Here is a 19,340-nt window from a genome sequence, read left to right on the forward strand (position 1 = left end):
AAACAAAAGGGAAAGGAGGTCAAAGTAAATGCAGTACCTGAGGAAAAAAATGCGGAGAGAGTTAACATAAAATATAAATTATACTAGACTGTGCTGCAAGATCCTCGTACTGTAGTTCCAACAATGTACAGAAATATATCCAGTAATAAGGGAAAAAAAAAAGAGGTCTGCGTCAATGGGTGCTTTGTGTACAAAACAGTACCACTGATAATTTTTGAAGTACACAAATACAGAAGCAAACTTTTTAGGCTCAATCAATACAATGTTCTTCCTAAAGTAGCTTTGGTGATTATAGTGTCACTTGAAAGTTTTTACAAATTCACAGTCGTTATCTTTGTGTTGTTTTTGATTTTGTTATGACAGTCCCTTATTTGCTTTTCTTATTTCTTTCCCAATCCTAATTTAGATTTCTTGAAGAGACCACTGGAAAGCTATGTGAAAAAAATGAAAGTTCCTGTTCATGTAATTCGGATGGAACAACGATCAGGATTAATTAGAGCACGGTTAAAAGGGGCTGCTGCTTCCAAAGGGCAAGTCATTACTTTTCTTGATGCACATTGTGAGTGCACGGTTGGATGGCTGGAGCCTTTATTGGCACGAATCAAGCATGACCGGTAAGGCTTTTACATGTTTTTAATGGATATATTCCTACTACTACTACCACTACTAGTACTACTACCACCACTACCACTAGTATTACTATAGTAGTGTTTCTGATCTTTGCGTTCCTTAACTGAAGACTTGTGTTATCAAATATTTAAATTAATGCTAGTTTTATCAAGCTTTCTGTTTCAGTAGTTCTGAGCTGGCAAGTTTGTTCTGATTTGGAATTCAGTCTTTTTGCTTCTGATAAAAGTCATCATCATCTTGCTTCTCATGGATACTTGAGAAGCTATAGAACACCCTTTTCTTTTGTTTATGAATTTTACAGAATAATTTTGTATAATTATACTTTTTTTTTTTTTTTATACTGGAGGTGTGAGTGCTTCTGGTACACAAGTGTGGCTGAAGGACCACCCCATCCCAATGTTGAAATATGGAAGTATGCACAAGCATGCTTAAAGAAACACTATATTGTCAGGGATACAAAACATTATTTCTGACAATATAGTCCTGAAGTGACTGTTGAGGTGTCTGACCCACCTCACTCTCAGTAAAAAGATGATTTTACTCAACATATCTACCATGCTGTGCCAGTTTCACAGCGGCTGGCTCCGCCTTCAATCTTAATGATTTCAGACACTCCAAAGCTTTCCTATAGGAAAGCTTTTAGTATCTCCATGCAGAGTGTGGAGACACTGAACACTAGTGCTGCACACTGTGCAACATTATGTTAGCAAGTACCTCTAATGGCAGTCTGTGTGACTGCGCCTAGAGGTGTTACTGGGCAGCGATGTAAACACTTATTTTTATCCGAGAAGCCTGCAGTGACAGGCTATAGACACCATAACCACTACATTTAGCTGTAGAATTTCAGGTGACTATAGTGTTCCTTTAATATTAAACTCTGCAAATGCCAACATTTATCTTAATAAGTGTGTGTATATTGGTATGTAAAGCATTAACAATTAAACAATTTGAGGTAAAAAAAAAATGCATATTACCGTATATACTCGAGTATAAGCCGAGTTTTTCAGCACATTTTTTGTGCTGAAAAACCCCAACTCGGCTTATACTCGAGTCAGAGTCTGTATTATGGCAATTTGCATTGCCATAATACAGACTGGGGGGAGAGGGGTGCTGGCAGAGCTGTACTTACCTTTCCTGCAGCTCCTGTCAGCTCTCTCCTCCTCCGCGCCGTCCGTTCAGCACCTCGGTCAGCTCCCAGTGTAAGTCTCGCGAGAGCCCCGGCTCTCGCGAGACTTACACTGGGAGCTGACAGAGGGAGCTGCACAGACCGCGCGGAGGAGGAGAGAGCTGACAGGAGCTGCAGGAAAGGTAAGTACAGCTCTGCCAGCACCCCTCTCCCCCCACTGAACTACCAATGACACTGGACCACCAGGGAAGGAGCCCCCCTCCCTGGCCAGCTAGCAAGCAGGGAGGGGGGACGAAAAAAAAAAGATAATTAAATTTTTTTTTAATAATAATTAAATAATAAATAATAATACAAAAAAAAATAATAATATAAAAAAAAAAAAATAATAATAATTAATAATATATCAAATGCCGACCCCCACCAACACATACACAAACACACACTGCATCACACACTGCATCACACACTCACACTTCATTCATATACACACACTGCACTCACACACACTGCATTCACACACACTGCATTCACACACACTGCACTCATACACACACTGCACTCATACACACACTGCACTCACACACACTGCACTCATACACACACACTGCACTCATACACACTGCACTCATACACACACACTGCATTCATTATATACACACACTGGAAATAAATATTCAATTAATATATACGCACACACACTGCACTCATACACACACACACTGCACTCATACACACACACTGCACTCATACACACACACTGCACTCATGCACACTGCACTCATACGCACACTGCACTCATACGCACACTGCACTCATACGCACACTGCACTCATACATACACACTGCACTCATACACACACACTGCATTCATTATATACACACACTGAAAATAAATATTCAATTAATATATATACGCACACACACTGCACTCATACACACACACACTGCACTCATACACAAACACTGCACTCATACACGCACTGCACTCATACACACTGCACTCATACACACACACTGCATTCATTATATACACACACTGGAAATAAATATTCAATTAATATATACGCACACACACTGCACTCACACTGCACTCATACACACACACTGCACTCATACACACACACTGCACTCACGCACTGCACTCATACACACTGCACTCATACGCACACTGCACTCATACGCACACACTGAAAATAAATATTCAATTAATATATATACGCACACACACTGCACTCATACACAAACACTGCACTCATACACAAACACTGCACTCATACACGCACTGCACTCATACACACTGCACTCATACACACACACTGCATTCATTATATACACACACTGGAAATAAATATTCAATTAATATATACGCACACACACTGCACTCATACACACACACACTGCACTCACACTGCACTCATACACACACACTGCACTCACGCACTGCACTCACGCACTGCACTCACGCACTGCACTCACGCACTGCACTCACGCACTGCACTCATACACACTGCACTCATACGCACACTGCACTCATACACACACACACTGCACTCATACACGCACTACACTCATACACACTGCACTCATACACACTGCACTCATACACACACACTGCATTCATTATATACACACACTGGAAATAAATATTCAATTAATATATACGCACACACACTGCACTCATACACACACACACTGCACTCATACACACACATACTGCACTCATACACACACATACTGCACTCATACACACACACACTGCACTCACACACACACTGCACTCACACACTGCATTCATACACGCACTGCACTCATACACGCACTGCACTCATACACGCACTGCACTCATACACGCACTGCACTCATACACGCACTGCACTCATACACGCACTGCACACACACACTGCACTCATACACACACACACTGCACTCATACACACACACACTGCACTCATACACACACACACTGCACTCATACACACACACACTGCACTCATACACACACACACTGCACTCACGCACTGCATTCATACACGCACTGCACTCATACGCACACTGCATTCATACGCACACACTGCATTCATACGCACACACTGCATTCATACGCACACACTGCATTCATTATATACACACACTGTAAATAAATATTCAATTAATATAATTTTTTTAGGATCTAATTTTATTTAGAAATTTACCAGTAGCTGCTGCATTTCCCACCCTAGTCTTATACTCGAGTCAATACGTTTTCCCAGTTTTTTGTTGTAAAATTAGGGGCCTCGGCTTATATTCGGGTCGGCTTATACTCGAGTATATACGGTATATTAAATGCAGTCTCTCTTTTAATGTTTTTACCCCATATTCATTTTGAATAAAATAACTAATATTATTTGGTCTAAATGTTAAAATGTTAATTTGTGTTTAAAAGTTTCTTCATGTCTTTTTTACTTTGGCTATGAATGCTATAACTCAGTTGTAATCTTTTCAAAACTTCCCACTTAGCAAGCTAATTTGTATTTTTAACCAACATTATACACATTGTGCTTGTAACTGTGAAACCATTAACACTATTTTCTAGTTATTTCTTTATTTAAGGTCAGTATATTTTTTTTATGTATACTTATTCTCCGTTTTAAATATTTATATTGTAAATTTAATCCTCTGCATTCATTGCAAAAATATGCTGGAAATAAGTGATCTATTCCTTCTGGGCATAATGCATATCTTCATAAATGATTTGCAGATTCAGAAGACAAAACAGCATTTTATAATACACTCTTACTGTAAAATGCTCAGTATTTTTCCCATGATACTGAAGGATAGTATAACTTATTAACTTATATATTTTTTTATGTAAGGTAAAGACTGCTTGCTGACGAGGTTTTTCTAAATATTATTGCTTGTGTGTAGATAACACAGGGACCTTCTTTTTTTTTTTTTTTTTTTGCAGATTGATTAAGTTAATTGTGGTATAGGAAATATCTTTACTGGCTATTAGATATATAGCTATACATGAATTGTTAGGTAATGAAAAATAAATACGTTTAAAGTCCTTTTTAACCAGCATCCATTGGAAACTCCGCAATGTCATGCCTACCCAGCCAAAGAATAATCAATGATTACTCTTGATAGCACCACTTCATTATCAGCAATCAAAGAAACATTTATTACAAGTAGACACTTCAGCTAATTAAGCAGCCTTTTAAATGTACTAGAAGGTTTTTCTTTTTTGTGTCTCCTCTTTCCCCTTTAAATCTTGTTTTTATCGAACAGCTAGCCCACGTCATGAGTAGCATGGGTTCATGTACCTCACCAGGTACTTGACAGTGCCTATTAGGTGAATTTTATCTATATGAACCACTGCTCATGTATCGCTGACTGTTTAGGATTTAGGTATTATACAATTAACTATATTTCACACAAATACGGAAGCACCATTTTTATGATCAGTAAAGACACCGCCGTCACTTGATAGTTAAAAAAAATAAAAATAAATAACTTACCAGCTAGCTTAGAGTGTGAGAAAAAAAGCAAAAAACAACAACTCATCAAGGCGTTTTTGTCTCAGTCCAGAGATGTCTAAAACTCATGTATTAGAAAAACACAAAACAAGCTTTAGTGCTTTAGTGCTTTTTCAAAGCCATGTGAAGTTTTGATAAATGCATCTAATAATACCAAATGCTGTTGTGGGTGTCTTGTCTATTACAAGTAAGGTGAGATTACGATGAGCATTAGGCATGTTGAGAAAAATAAACTCAAAGACTAACTTAAAAAAAAAAAAAACTCAAACATTAAAGTAACCAACCACAGTGATAAAAAAAAAAAACTATGGTGTTGGCAATCAACCAACAAAAGAGAAAAAAGTTGAAGTCATTATACACAGCTCTGTTAGAGATGTGTCTAATTACATTACATGTGCAATGCTTAATGGGCACTTTATTGAAAAATTCAAACTAATATTTCTCAAACTACGGTAGTCCACTAGCAGTTCCCTTATATAGAGATCAACATTTCAACACAATTGTAAAATAAGGTAAATCCATAAAACATAATGTCGATTTTCAAAACACTATAGTTGATAGTTTACCTAGCACTATTGTATCTTAATAGGATTTGCTGAAAATTCTGCACTCTACTTGAGCACTGGAGCTGAAAGCCTCAGCTGTGCACTAACTACTAATTGGGTAGCAGTAATCCATTACATTTAGCAATTTGTTGACAGATTCTCCTTGTCATTAATATTAGGTGTTCCAGTATAAACATAATTGAAGGTGAAAGGCTATGACTGGTACTACAAAATGAAATTCTATCAGGCTTCACTATTATTAGCTTTAATAAATAAAAGTGCTAGAAGGTCAGATGAATGTCACCATAGAATTGTTTTACACAAGCAATAAAGAAAACCTTTGTATTTGGAGGTTCGCATTATTAGATTTATAAGGTGTAAGGAACACTTATGAGCGAACATAATCTGTAATTGACAGACCTTTTCCTGGCAGCCCAATTAAATGTATATTCAGATCAATACTTGAATATAATATCCTTAAAGGGAATATTTCATGGAAAAAAAAGTTTTCTACCTTCCAGTTGTGAAGCACTGGCTCGGTTTAATTTAAGGGACACTATTAGAACAAAAACTACTTTAGCTCAACCCATTAAGGACCAAGGCTTCTTTGAGATGAAACACGATTGAGTAAGGTCTTTTTGGCACTTTTACTATATATTCATTCTACCACAATTTAACTTTTTTTTTTATTATTTATTTATATTTTTAGTGCACCCATAAATGTTATATATCATGTTTAAAGGGAAAATAGGGCTTTGTTATGATATGATTATCAGATAGGAATAATATATTAAAAAGTTAAGAAAAAAAAACTGTTTTACATTTAATAATTTCTAAGCACCAAGTGCAAATAAAGAAAACTACCTCAAAATTAATTCACCAATTTTTTCAGAATGTTAATATGCCTAGGATTTTAATAAGTATTAGAAGTTATAAAACAAATGTTGAAAAGAGTGAATTGTGGTTTTAAATATAAAACTTGCAGAATTTGACATGCTGGGATCGCAATCTAAATAGTAGTCACCAAATCACAAACTGCTACAAAAGTATATATTTGTAGAAGGTACATCCCCAACCCATAACCATTTCATCACAAACATAGATCAAACTAGTAAAAAAAAAAAAAAAAAAAAATATCCCACAAATGCTTTATTTGGGGGGAAATTCACAGACCACATATGTCCTAGTACTGCAAACAAACTATATTTGTATTTTTCTATTGTTTTTAATTATGATACCCCTCATGCATACCTTTTCCTCTAATCCAACCTATATTCCTGTCCATATTTTAGTCCATTACCCCCTTTTCCTACCCATAATCCAAACCTAAGCCTACTCATAATCCCCGTCCCCAATCCACCCTCTAATCCCCATCTTAAACCCACCCTCTAATTCCACCTCCTAATCCTACCTCTGAAGGGATTTCCACTGATGTCAGTACTGACCTAAGCAGAGGGCTTTCCTAGCTCTCACAGAGCCCTCTTTACTGTGTGATTGCAGCATGAGAGGGAGAACGTCCTCTCATGCTGCAGCTCCAGCAAACAGATATCGGTACTAGGCAGCTGCCAAATCCCAGCACCAATTATGCAGCATGGAGACCAGGGTCTTCTTAGATCTTGGGAATCACCCTGAAACCCGGGGTGGGGAGGCAATGGCATTTTCAAGTTTACTGCGGTTGAACCTGAGGATCCTTAATGCCAGCAGAGATTTAACAGACAAAGGAAGTCATCACTGTGACTCTGACAAACTCAGTCACATGATGCAGTAATACAAACTGAATGACGTAGCATGCACACAGAGATTCGGTCTGGTTGTCAATGGAAGGTGCAAGACTGGAGCGAGTGGCTGTGACTATTTGTGCCAATTCAGAATATAATTTTATTCAATAAATATACATTTTTTTACCATGTAGAATTTCATGATAAGACATCTGTTGGACATAAAGCATGTTCCCTTACAAGGTGAGCAGTGTGATTTCGAGATACAGGGAACCACAGCACAACTATATTACAATATTGCAGATTATCTTCAGGCCACCTAGAAACACTGAAACTACTATCTTTTATAGTAAGCTAATACTCTTGGGACACAAGCATGTGTCCCTACAGAAGGTGAGGATAATTATCTACTGAGTGCATGGTGAAGGGTTTTAGGAGACTTGCTATGCTATTTCCACTTTTTTCTTCTCCACTGATGTGTGTTTTCTCTGGGTGCATATCTCTTATTGGAACTATGGACAGACCAAGCTTTTGATGTTAAGTTTATGGGCGTTCCTTTTTTTTTTTTTTTTTTTATACAGGGTGCATTGCATCATTGGTAATACCATTTGTGCTTTTTAGCTCTGGATTATACTAGGTATTTAGCACCTGCTGGTACTTATTCATTACTGCATGGTGGTCTATGCCCTCAACAGGTGTTAAAATCCTGCACTGCATTACGGCATAGACTGTCATGTGGTTAATCCTAGTTTGACTCCATTCTCACAGTGTAAGTGCCTTTACTGGCTGTCAGGTAGACCTCAGATTAACCCTGCATTGTTAAGCATTGGCCTATCTACGAAATGGCAATGCGTAACATTGCAAGGTTAAAATTTAGGACCACATTTGTTAAATAAATCAAGACGTGTTGTTCATCTGATGTTGTATTTACCGAATGTTAAGACCTTTTAAGGAACAGATTATTATTATGTCCTGGTATGTAAAACCATAGAATTTAAAGAAGGTGTACTTTCTTTTTCCCATAACTGTATATTAACCTGATATTGTCTGTCATATATAGAATTTTCTATAATTTCACAGAACCCACAAAAGTAAGCATGGCATTTGTTTCAGAATTGTGATTCTTTAGTTGTAATGCACAAACCATATAGTCTCTTTTAGTTATGATAATGAACTACGCATGTTTTATTAGTACTTGTTTTCCAGCATTTCTAGCTTATGGCTGCACTGGTTGTTGTGGCACTTTACTTTCACCCACTCATTCATTGCATTCCAGCCCTACATGTGTTGTAATTATTCCATGTCCAAAGTTTTCACTCAGACGGTCACTAGAGAGTCCTGGGTCACTGCTGCACCACATGCAGCACCCAGGTTCAGTATCTCCAAGCTCTGCATGGAGGTGCTGAATGTTCCTCGTAGAGATTCATTAATTTAATGCATCTCTATGAGGAGATGCGGATTGGTACATTTGCTGTGGATGCACAAAATCCTCCCAATGCTTTCCAAGGGGAAAGCATTGGCTTAGCTGAGATCAATACGATCATGGCGAAACTGGCACGACGTGAGAAAATGGGAAAAAAAGGTGAGTAAAAACTATCGGAGGGGGCAGGTACCTAAACGCGCACTGACGCTGACAACAGGCTTGCACGCACAAACTCTTGACACACACACACACTCTTACGCTGACAACAGGCTTGCACGTACACACTCTGACAGACTTACACACACACATAAGCGTTAACACACACACACATTCTGAGAGGCTTGCACATACATACAGACACTGACAGGCTCACACACACACACACACTGACAGGCTCACACACACACTGACAGGCTCTCTCACACACACACACACTGACAGGCTCTCTCACACACACATTTTTGTTTAAATTGAAACCCACTCAGCCTCCCTACCTTTGGTCTTTCCTGGGGTCCAGTGGGGCTGCGCTCATCCTGTGTGCAAGGGAGCAGTACTCTGCTTGTAGCTCCTCTCTGCTCCCTCGCGCTGTGTAATGATGCCGGGGCCGGAATGACGTCATCTTCCGGCTCCCGGCATCATTACACAGTGCGAGGGAGCAGAGAGGAGCTACAGAGTACTGCTCCCTCGCGCACTGTCCACAATGCTCCCGAGGGCGGCCGCCTACCTCCCTGCTCTCGCGGACGGCCGCCTCCCTTCATGCTCCTGCTGGCGGCCGCGGCCACACTAATTAGAGAGCTGGCACATCCCAGACGCCAGGGCGAAATATTTAGTCGCTGTGGCGTGTCTGTATGTCAGTGTGTGTGTGTGTGCGTGTCAGCAAGTATGTGTGTGTGTCTGTGAGTGTGTCTGTCTGTGAGTGTGTCTGTCTGTGAGTGTGTCTGTCTGTGAGTGTGTCTGTCTGTGAGTGTGTCTGTCTGTGAGTGTGTCTGTCTGTGAGTGTGCCTGTCTGTGAGTGTGCCTGTCTGTGAGTGTGCCTGTCTGTGAGTGTGCCTGTCTGTGAGTGTGCCTGTCTGTGAGTGTGCCTGTCTGTGAGTGTGCCTGTCTGTGAGTGTGCCTGTCTGTGAGTGTGCCTGTCTGTGAGTGTGCCTGTCTGTGAGTGTGTCTGTCTGTGAGTGTGTCTGTCTGTGAGTGTGTCTGTCTGTGAGTGTGCCTGTCTGTGAGTGTGCCTGTCTGTTTGTGAGTTTCTGTTTGTGAGTGTGTCTGTTTGTGAGTGTGTCTGTCTGTGAGTGTGTCTGTCTGTGAGTGTGAGTGTGTCTGTCTGTTTGTGAGTGAGTGTCTGTGTGTCTGTCTGTGAGTGTGTCTGTGAGTGTGTCTGTGTGTCTGTGAGTGTGTGTCTGTGTGTCTGTCTGTGAGTGTGTCTGTGTGTCTGTCTGTGAGTGTGTCTGTGTGTCTGTCTGTGAGTGTGTCTGTGTGTCTGTCTGTGAGTGTGTGTCTGTCTGTCTGTGAGTGCCTGTCTGTGAGTGCCTGTCTGTGAGTGCCTGTCTGTGAGTGCCTGTCTGTGAGTGCCTGTCTGTGAGTGCCTGTCTGTGAGTGCCTGTCTGTGAGTGCCTGTCTGTGAGTGCCTGTCTGCGAGTGCCTGTCTGCGTGTGCCTGTCTGCGTGTGCCTGTCTGCGTGTGCCTGTCTGCGTGTGCCTGTCTGCGTGTGCCTGTCTGCGTGTGCCTGTCTGCGTGTGCCTGTCTGCGTGTGCCTGTCTGTGTGTGCCTGTCTGTGTGTGCCTGTCTGTGAGTGCCTGTCTGTGTGTGTGCCTGTCAGCGTGTGTGTGTGTCTGTGTCAGCAAGTATGTATGTATCTATCTGTCTGTCTGTGTGTCTGTCTGTCTGTGTGTGTGTCTGTGTGTGTGTCTGTCTGTCAGTGTGTGTACACCCACAGACTGCTGAATACACACACACAGACTGCTGAATACACACACACAGACTGCTGAATACACACACACAGACTGCTGAATACACACACACACACGCACACACATTTTGGTGAATACATACAGACTGCTGAATAAACACGCGCACACACACACACACGTACCTGCTCTCAGTTCTCATGTCATGCTGCCATGCTTCCTGTTTCTCCTGCTTCTCCCACTCATTTCATGCAGCTCCTGGTGGCCGGTGCTGATATTGCAGAACATTCTCCTCTCCGAAAAATACCGGCATTTGTATTTTTGCTATACCGGCACCAGCCACACAACCTCAAATACCGGCCAGGTGGCAACCCTAGTCTGTTTCAGAGAGTGCCTAGAATGGAGCACCACCACCATTTTGCGTGTAGCGATGCATTCCCAGGTGAGGTAAGAGCAACCGTTAGGAGTCCACTGAAGCATTAGGTCAGCACATTGGGGACCGACCAGGTGCTGTAGGGTTGTAGCGAGACGGTAATTCTCTGCTGGGCAGAAGACGGAAGCTTCTCCCGTCTGCTGCTTTCACTAGGCATAGCCTATCCCAGGGGTAGGCAACCTATGGCACTAGTGCCATGCACGGCACTCGAGGTGTCTTTGCACGGCACTCAAGGCTGCTAGCGCCAAACGCACTCTGGCCTATCAGGAATCCCAGTAAAACTTCAGATATTTCCTAATACGAAGAGGTGGTGAAGGACAATCCTCAATTTATGCATTGCAGCACATAGAGGAAGTGATCTCAGATCACTTTCTCCCAGCACTTGTGAATGGGAATCCACACTGTAGTAGAGCAGCCCTCGACGGCTATCGCAGCTCCTGTCCTTGACCTGTAGCTGGCCAGCCTGGTCCCCACTGGAACCCAGAGAACCCACCCACACTGCTAGATATACACAGAAATGCAGAATAACCCTGCCCTCATACAAATAATATGAACAGCCCACACAACACACAATCCCCACAAACGCAACACCACTAACAATCCACATACATGCACACAACCCCACATGCAGCCTCTCACATGCAATACCCCAAACAGCCCCCACACACTACCAAACACACAATGTGACATATCCATCCACACTGACAATTCCACAAGCAGCCCTCATACACAGCCCTCATACACAGCCCACATTCACAGCCCACATTCATATGTATCATACACGATACCATAAACTAGTAATGAACATATACAATATAATAGCTCATATACGCACAAATACAACGATACAAAGCAATTACAGTAACAATAACAAGCAGAATACGGCTGCATACACACCTCAATATAAAAAAAATAGGATCGGCACGCTACAGGACATCACAATCCTATATCGGCACAGTGCTGCTAAAAGGTTGCCTACCCCTGGCCTAACCCAACAAAAGAATTAGCGGCTGGTGCCACTGGAAACCTGATCAGGCGTTGAAAGTAGGTGTAATTGATTATAGGTGAGTCATCGATTGGAACAAGTGAGTGTGCTGAGTGTCAGGAAAATCACTGGTAGTATGAGCTACGTGAGGAGCTCTCCCAATATCGACCAGCCGCCATTAAGCTCAGGCTTCACTCTTCAGACCTTTTTTTTTTTTTAATGTTATTTTTTTATTCAAAGCAAATACTGTTCCTATAGTTCAAAATGTTCAAATGTATTTTAACGTCATGCTTAGGTGAGATCTCTAAAGCCCTGCTTTATCTTTGCTTGCTGTCTCATTGCAGATGGAATTAATACAAAGTGGTTGAAATGATATGCCACCTTTTATATAGCTAATTTGGTAATGAGGGCACAGTCTTTTCAAAGAATTTACTTAAAGCAACTTGTTAGCTACACAAAGTATCACCTATTGTTATTTCTAATGCAAATGAGTAGATAATAAATAGTACATGCAAAAGTAAATTACTTTAAAAAGTTTATTTTTTTTTTTTTTTTTTTATTTTTTTTTTTTTTTTGAGCAATCAAAGCGGGCCAGGGACCTAAACAGCCATTCTATGACTATATGTTCAGGAATACACTATAATGTTCCTTTTAAACAGTATTATGTCACGTGTCAAAAATATGCATACAAACAATGTATATATGTTTTTTTATTTTTATTTTTTAAATAAAATGTATACTTTTTAAAATTGTATTTTTTTTTTTTTTTTTTAATTCTTTATTTTTGTTGTGCTTGAAGTTACAATCGCATGTCAATAATGCCACAACAGCATTTGCAAACAGTTGAAAAAACACATATTGGTTAACTGTTGTATAGCAATCAGATTAAACACACATTTTTGGTTTATAATACAAGCTAAGTACAGGTTTGGTAACTATAGCCTAGCAATGGTATTTATGTTGAGTATCGTCGCTTTATTATCTAGATATTTCCTGTATCACAGTGAAGTCGCTGCGTTAAACTAAAGCATGCATACAGTCGCTGTTAGGAGAGTAGTAGCTCAGTTAGGGTGCAAGAGATTTCAAACAAGTTTGGTATGCCGCAACATAATGGACAACCATTTTTTAGATATACACGTAGTTACGTTGCCATGGTACATGAGAGAGATTGCACATTGTTATACTAAGAGTAGGTGGGTTAAATTATGACTTACATCTGCATAACCTATGATAATAATTAATGCACCATACTTGTTCTGATAAGGTTAATTACCACTGGTTCTGTATTTGACATTCTAAACAGCATGAGTGTAAGACATGTATTGATAAGAACAAGGAGAAATAAGAGATATCAGGTCAGTAAAAAAAAAAGAAAAAGAAAAAATGTTCATGCAAGAGTGCAGGAGCTCTCCGGAGAATGCTCGGCAGAAGTATCTTTGTTATAGCCCTCTGGGTAGCCAACATCAGCCGATGCCCAATCTGCAACCAGGCAGGCATATAAACGTCACGGTTGCGTCGAGCAATGTGGTAAGCCAGCCGTGAGTGTTGGCAATGGACCCTCAGCGTTATGTCCCTGGCAGGTAGCCCTGGAATCTAGCGGTAAGTCCAGCATCAGGATCAGCCGATCCCTGTTAACGGCAGTGATGATAGTTGTTTAGGTAAGTTCATTATAGAGTGGGAGGTGATATATGGCAACAGCGTGAAGGTAAGGGACTCTTTGCAGGTACAGCAGTCGCTCAGCCACCCCTTTAATCTACTGTACGTCCCAGTTGCGGGAATGGGTACTCGGTCATCCGATTCCCCTCAGCGGTAGCATAAGCGTGGGGATGTCCCGGAGGTTGGCGTTGGAAGCTCTCTTAGGGGTGTCTTTGCAGTGGGATACGGCTTCTTCGGTAGGCTGTGGGGTAGACTCTTGAATTCCGACCCGTGGTCATAAGGGGCAGACGTGTGCCGTGTTGGTCTCTGAGGCCTGGATTCGCTGATGTATTTGTATGTGGGGCTTGTTTGGGAGCGTGGGGGCGGGCGATTATGCCCGAGCCTCTTGGCGCCTTTTCCTGCCTTGTCTGTCGCTTGCCTCTGTGTAGCTGGTGAACTACTCTAGGGGGCTGAGGCCGGGGATCATAGTGGCGGCGCCGGGCGGATCAGCTTAGCCACTGCTCTCACCGCTTGATTATAAGACATTCCCCGTTTGCACAGCGTCGTCCAGAAGCTTGTACACAGCCTGTCAAATGCCTCCAGTGCCTGCGTTGGCGGTCGGGAGCTTGTTCCGTTTGGATTGGGCCTTTGCTGGGCCGCCATCTTGGCTGCGTCTCGTTGGGGTAATACCCCTGCCTGCTGCATGGTCAGTAAGCCCTCAGTGGGCTCAGAGTGGCCAGTGGGGACCGGGATATCCCCCACCGGTCCAAAGGGGGGGGGTAGGGTGCTTGCTGCGTCGCTTGGGAGCTCTGAGGTCGGGGCGAACGGGCGCTATGCCCAGGTATCAGCTCAGGTAGGCCGCACCCGGATTTCAGTGCCCCTGGCCCCTACGGGCGTCAGGGTGGTATGCCTCGCTTCTGTGGTGCACCCCTCACGTGGGTAGTGCACCCTGGTGCTTCTTCGGGCCTCGAGGCCGGCGGTATTCGGCTTTTTCCAGCCCGCCGGACAGGAGCTCATGGAACCCACGTCCACTCCGTCTTGCGGTCAGGCTCCGCCCCCAAAATTGTATTTATTTTAATAAATATACATATTTATAAATATACATATTTCTGGATATTAAACACAGTTACCAGTAGTTCATGGTTGTTTTTGAGGTGTATTTTAGATACTTTTTGGGATACCCAACCCTTTCAATTTCAGTTTCTTTACTAACTGTGTAACATTTTTAGGATTTGTTTGTGTTAAAGTGGCTTTGTTATCTTGAAAGATGAAATTGTAATGAGAACAGTTACTTACTAGTCGTTAGTGCAAGCATTGCTGTTTTGTCTTGGACTTCCAGTTCTTGTATTGAATTCAACAGTTCCTCTTACATTCCATTTATGAATGATATTTCAGTAGTGGTTAAACTAAAAGTGTGCCCAAACTTTTGCATATGTCAGATTTACTGTTTGATTAATTTATTTTAATTCAGAAAATAAACTAAGCATTAAAATGTATTGTACTGTTGTGTTGACTGCTTTTCACTTGTAAAAATAAAATAAAAAATAAACCAAATGTTCAAAGGAGCCCAAACATCTGCATACAATTATATATGTGTTACAAATTAAAAAAGTCCAACCCAAAGCCTGGAGGGATGGTATCCTTTTGTACCATAACTACTTCAGTGAGCTTTTAGTGCTTATGTTATTTTGTTTTATACCAAATAAAACCAAATAAGCATTAAACTGCAGAGCAGTTAAACCACAATAAAATGCAACTGTCTGTTAAATGATGTAATGTTGCTGTACCAGAGTGTGCTTAAATCTATGATCGTTAAGACGTGTGCTTTGGCAGTCTGGACTGCCTGCATGTTCCAGTGTCATTGATAAACATAAACAATCCACACAATTTAAAACCAATAAACTTGACAGCACTTATATTATTTTAGACCTCTTATCAATAGAGAAAAATTTACGAATATCTTTAAATTGTGATTTATATCACACTTTAATTTAACCCTTGCCCCAAGGGTTAGAATAAAGTGTGAGAGAGGTTAAAATAGCTTACCTAACCCTAATTTGAGCCCTCACTTAACCCTAAATGTCCTATGTCCTGAGTTCCCAGGACATGCTCAGAGCCTATCAGATTCCCCTACCCAGCAGGAGTGCTATCCATGTGCAGCACAGGCTCCAGCTGATTCCCCCTCACCAGAAGGGACAAGGGTAGGGGATTTTCACGGGGTAGAGACTTTTGATAGAACACAGGCAAATGTACTCCTGGCACCATAAAAGCTATAGTTATTTGTAGGGATTATGGTGCTTGGAGTGTTCTTTTAATATACTGATGTAATTAGACCCATCAAAACATTCAGCTCTAGTGCATTAGGCCCTTAATCAGACCTTTAATATTAAGTTAAAATATGCTGCATGTCTTCAGAAAAGCTTGCTTGAATGGTTGCAGAGGTAGTCAGTCACTCGGTTGTTTTTCACTTATTTTTTTATTGAATCCACTTTATTTTCTGATTTCAAATTTGCCAGCCTGTGGGATACAAAAACTTTTTTTTTATTTATGAAACTGTCACAATATTGAATTTGCAGCAAGTTACCACATTAGTAGAACATCTTCATTCCCAATTTCAGAACATCTTCATATGTATATTGTGTTGGCATTTAACAATTAGCAGCATCTTAGCACATACACTTTAATCATCCTGATATGCAAATTACCTGTTTTGATGTAAATTATTTAATCCTATATAAATATGTAGGGTTTTTATAGAGCACCTGAAAATGGAAAAATAATGCATATCCCAATGTGCAAATATCCATCATAATTCAGAGCATATTGAATTAATGTTTTAAAACCTCTTTGGATACTCATTTTCACATAGTAGTATTTTTGTGTGTGAGTAGCAGTATGCAAAGTGGTTGCAATTGATTCACCCAACATGTACCTATAATGAACTGTTACAATATGAAATCAGCAAATGTACTTTTCTTTACCTGGCTGAAAAAAGCAGCTGATGAGATTCAAAAAGTGCATATGATTATGTTAGTGTATTCTTTATGAAGTCAATGCATCCAATGCTAATTTACAAAACAATTTGTGTAAAAAAGTCAATCTCAATTGACATGGGCTTATTTACATTTAAGGAGGAATACATACAATAAAGTTCTCAATTAGAAAGAAAGTCCTTCATGAATAAACCCTTATACACGTTTACGTTAATATGAAGTTTGTCAAACTGTTCCCAAATTGTTTTACACAAAACTGTGAGACAGCCCCCGTAGACTCATAGCACCTCAAAAGCACATACATGAGCTGTAATTGGTTATTCTGCTAGTGTGCCCCTTTTAACATTTAGTACCCATACTTGCTTTTAATTAATTGTGTTGATTCTTACTCTTTTTTTTCTCCTGGCCCATCTGGCACATATTTATAAACTTATACAAATATATTCTACAAACGAAAATAAGGACATCATTTTTTCCATTTCTGCAAGTGTTCCTATTAGATAATTTTTGAATGTTACAACATTCAATTCAATCCAAAAAAGTTTAAAACTTAACACAAAAAGAAAATCTTCCTGCCATGCAAAAACTGGCAAATAACTGTGCCTTGTAAATGTTGGATGATGTTCTGCAGGCCACATTTATTCAAAAAAAGCCTAGAGTTAGAGCACATAATCAATTCCATTTTTATTCAAACTGCATAAGGCATACAACAAACCTTTAAGGCCAAATTAGAGTAGAGTATTTAGGAAGAGAATCCCTATTTTGGGGACAATTCCATCTGTCTCTTTTTCTCTTTTTCTATTGTAATGTCCCTCTTTTCTAGGGTCTCCGTATTGTTTGTGTGTCTGAGTATATGGCAGAGCTCCACAGTACTGTGTCTTTAAATTACAATAAATTTATTTATAAATTAATCTGCAAAAACAAGATCATTTTTTTTCTAAATAAAATTTTAGTTCCATAAATCGCTATTAGTAAGTCAAAAAAGTTTCTCTAAAATCAAAGTGTCCCCCTCTGTCTATTTGTAAGGTTGGCAGGTATTGTTATATAAACATCCATACACTAGCAGTGACTGTTGCTTGCTGGCATTTCTAAATAGTGTGTATACAATGTGCATTGGAAACTCTTATTATGATATGTAATATGAGTCTTGTATTGTTTCCTGCGTCCTAGTTTTATCCAGTTGCATTTCCAGTTCACTACAATTCATATTTTAATAATAAAGGTAATAATAGTAACACCCATAGCATGTTACTTAAAATTTAAGTATGCATTTTTGCTAAATGTCAAGCAATAAGAAACATGTCTTGTGACTTACCTTCCCAAAGTAACCCTAATTCAACTTAGTTGTGGTTTAACATTATTTTATATTACAATGTCATGCAAGTTGTTCACTCTAGAAGAATTACACATGAGTTATATTGGCTATCATTGTGTACAAAGGAAATCTGTGCATTGAATTTTAAGAGGAGCTGCATGTTTTAAAATAAATCAGATTTAGGCCTCAATTTAATATTATTGGTCGAGATTTCCAAATAATTTTTAGATGAACGTTTACAAATATTTTGTTCACTAACGATATTAGAATATGAAAAAATCATATATAAAATATATCAGTATATTACAAAATTAAAATCGTTTTCATAATATTAAATAATTTTATAAGTTTATCCAAAAATATTAAATCATTTGGAAAGCAAATCCAACACAGACTAGTGTCTAGATTTTAAATTAATGTAACATTTATTTTGTCGCTGCTATCAAATATCCTTATCTCCATTACAAGCACTTGCTTTTTTACCTATTGTAAAACAAATTTGTTCAAATCCATTAAGTCATTGTAAGCTCTTTGCTGTAGATATTTTCAGCCTGTCTCTCGTAACATCCCTTTCCTTGTATTACTGTGTGCAATTAGGAGGACAGTGGTGTGTCCAATCATCGATGTTATTAGCGACGATACTTTTGAATATATGGCGGGTTCTGATATGACTTATGGTGGGTTCAACTGGAAATTGAACTTTCGATGGTATCCTGTCCCACAACGGGAAATGGACCGAAGAAGAGGAGATAGAACCCTTCCAGTAAGGTAAATATATGCATTGTGTTTTATACTTGTTCTTAAACATCAGTGCTGTCATTCTGTTGGCACTTTGGGACTATACACTGGACAAATAACAATAACTGAGAACTATAAAAAAGATCTTTGATACATGATTTATAATGAATTTCAACAATCAAATGTTAAACTGTTCTTTACTCTTACAGGACTCCTACTATGGCAGGAGGTCTCTTTTCAATAGACAGGGATTATTTTCAAGAAATTGGCACATATGATGCTGGGATGGACATATGGGGAGGAGAAAACTTAGAAATATCCTTCCGGGTAAGTAAAACAACACTCTTGGGATTATGGGAGATGTATCATAAACGCTGCTTATT

At 39.8% G+C, this 19,340-nt stretch overlaps 1 protein-coding gene across 1 annotated transcript in view; it reads left to right on the forward strand.

Moving 5' to 3' along the window:
* Positions 1-19,340, forward strand: part of GALNT1 (polypeptide N-acetylgalactosaminyltransferase 1) — a 249,115-nt gene that overhangs the window by 170,808 nt on the left and 58,967 nt on the right. The window contains exons 5-7 of the mRNA XM_063451885.1: positions 407-614; positions 18,817-18,987; positions 19,167-19,284. Of these exons, the coding sequence (XP_063307955.1) occupies positions 407-614; positions 18,817-18,987; positions 19,167-19,284 (497 nt within the window). The remainder of the gene's footprint in view (positions 1-406; positions 615-18,816; positions 18,988-19,166; positions 19,285-19,340) is intronic.

Source organism: Pelobates fuscus, chromosome 4 (genome assembly GCF_036172605.1).
Source record: "Pelobates fuscus isolate aPelFus1 chromosome 4, aPelFus1.pri, whole genome shotgun sequence".
NCBI lineage: Eukaryota > Metazoa > Chordata > Amphibia > Anura > Pelobatidae > Pelobates > Pelobates fuscus.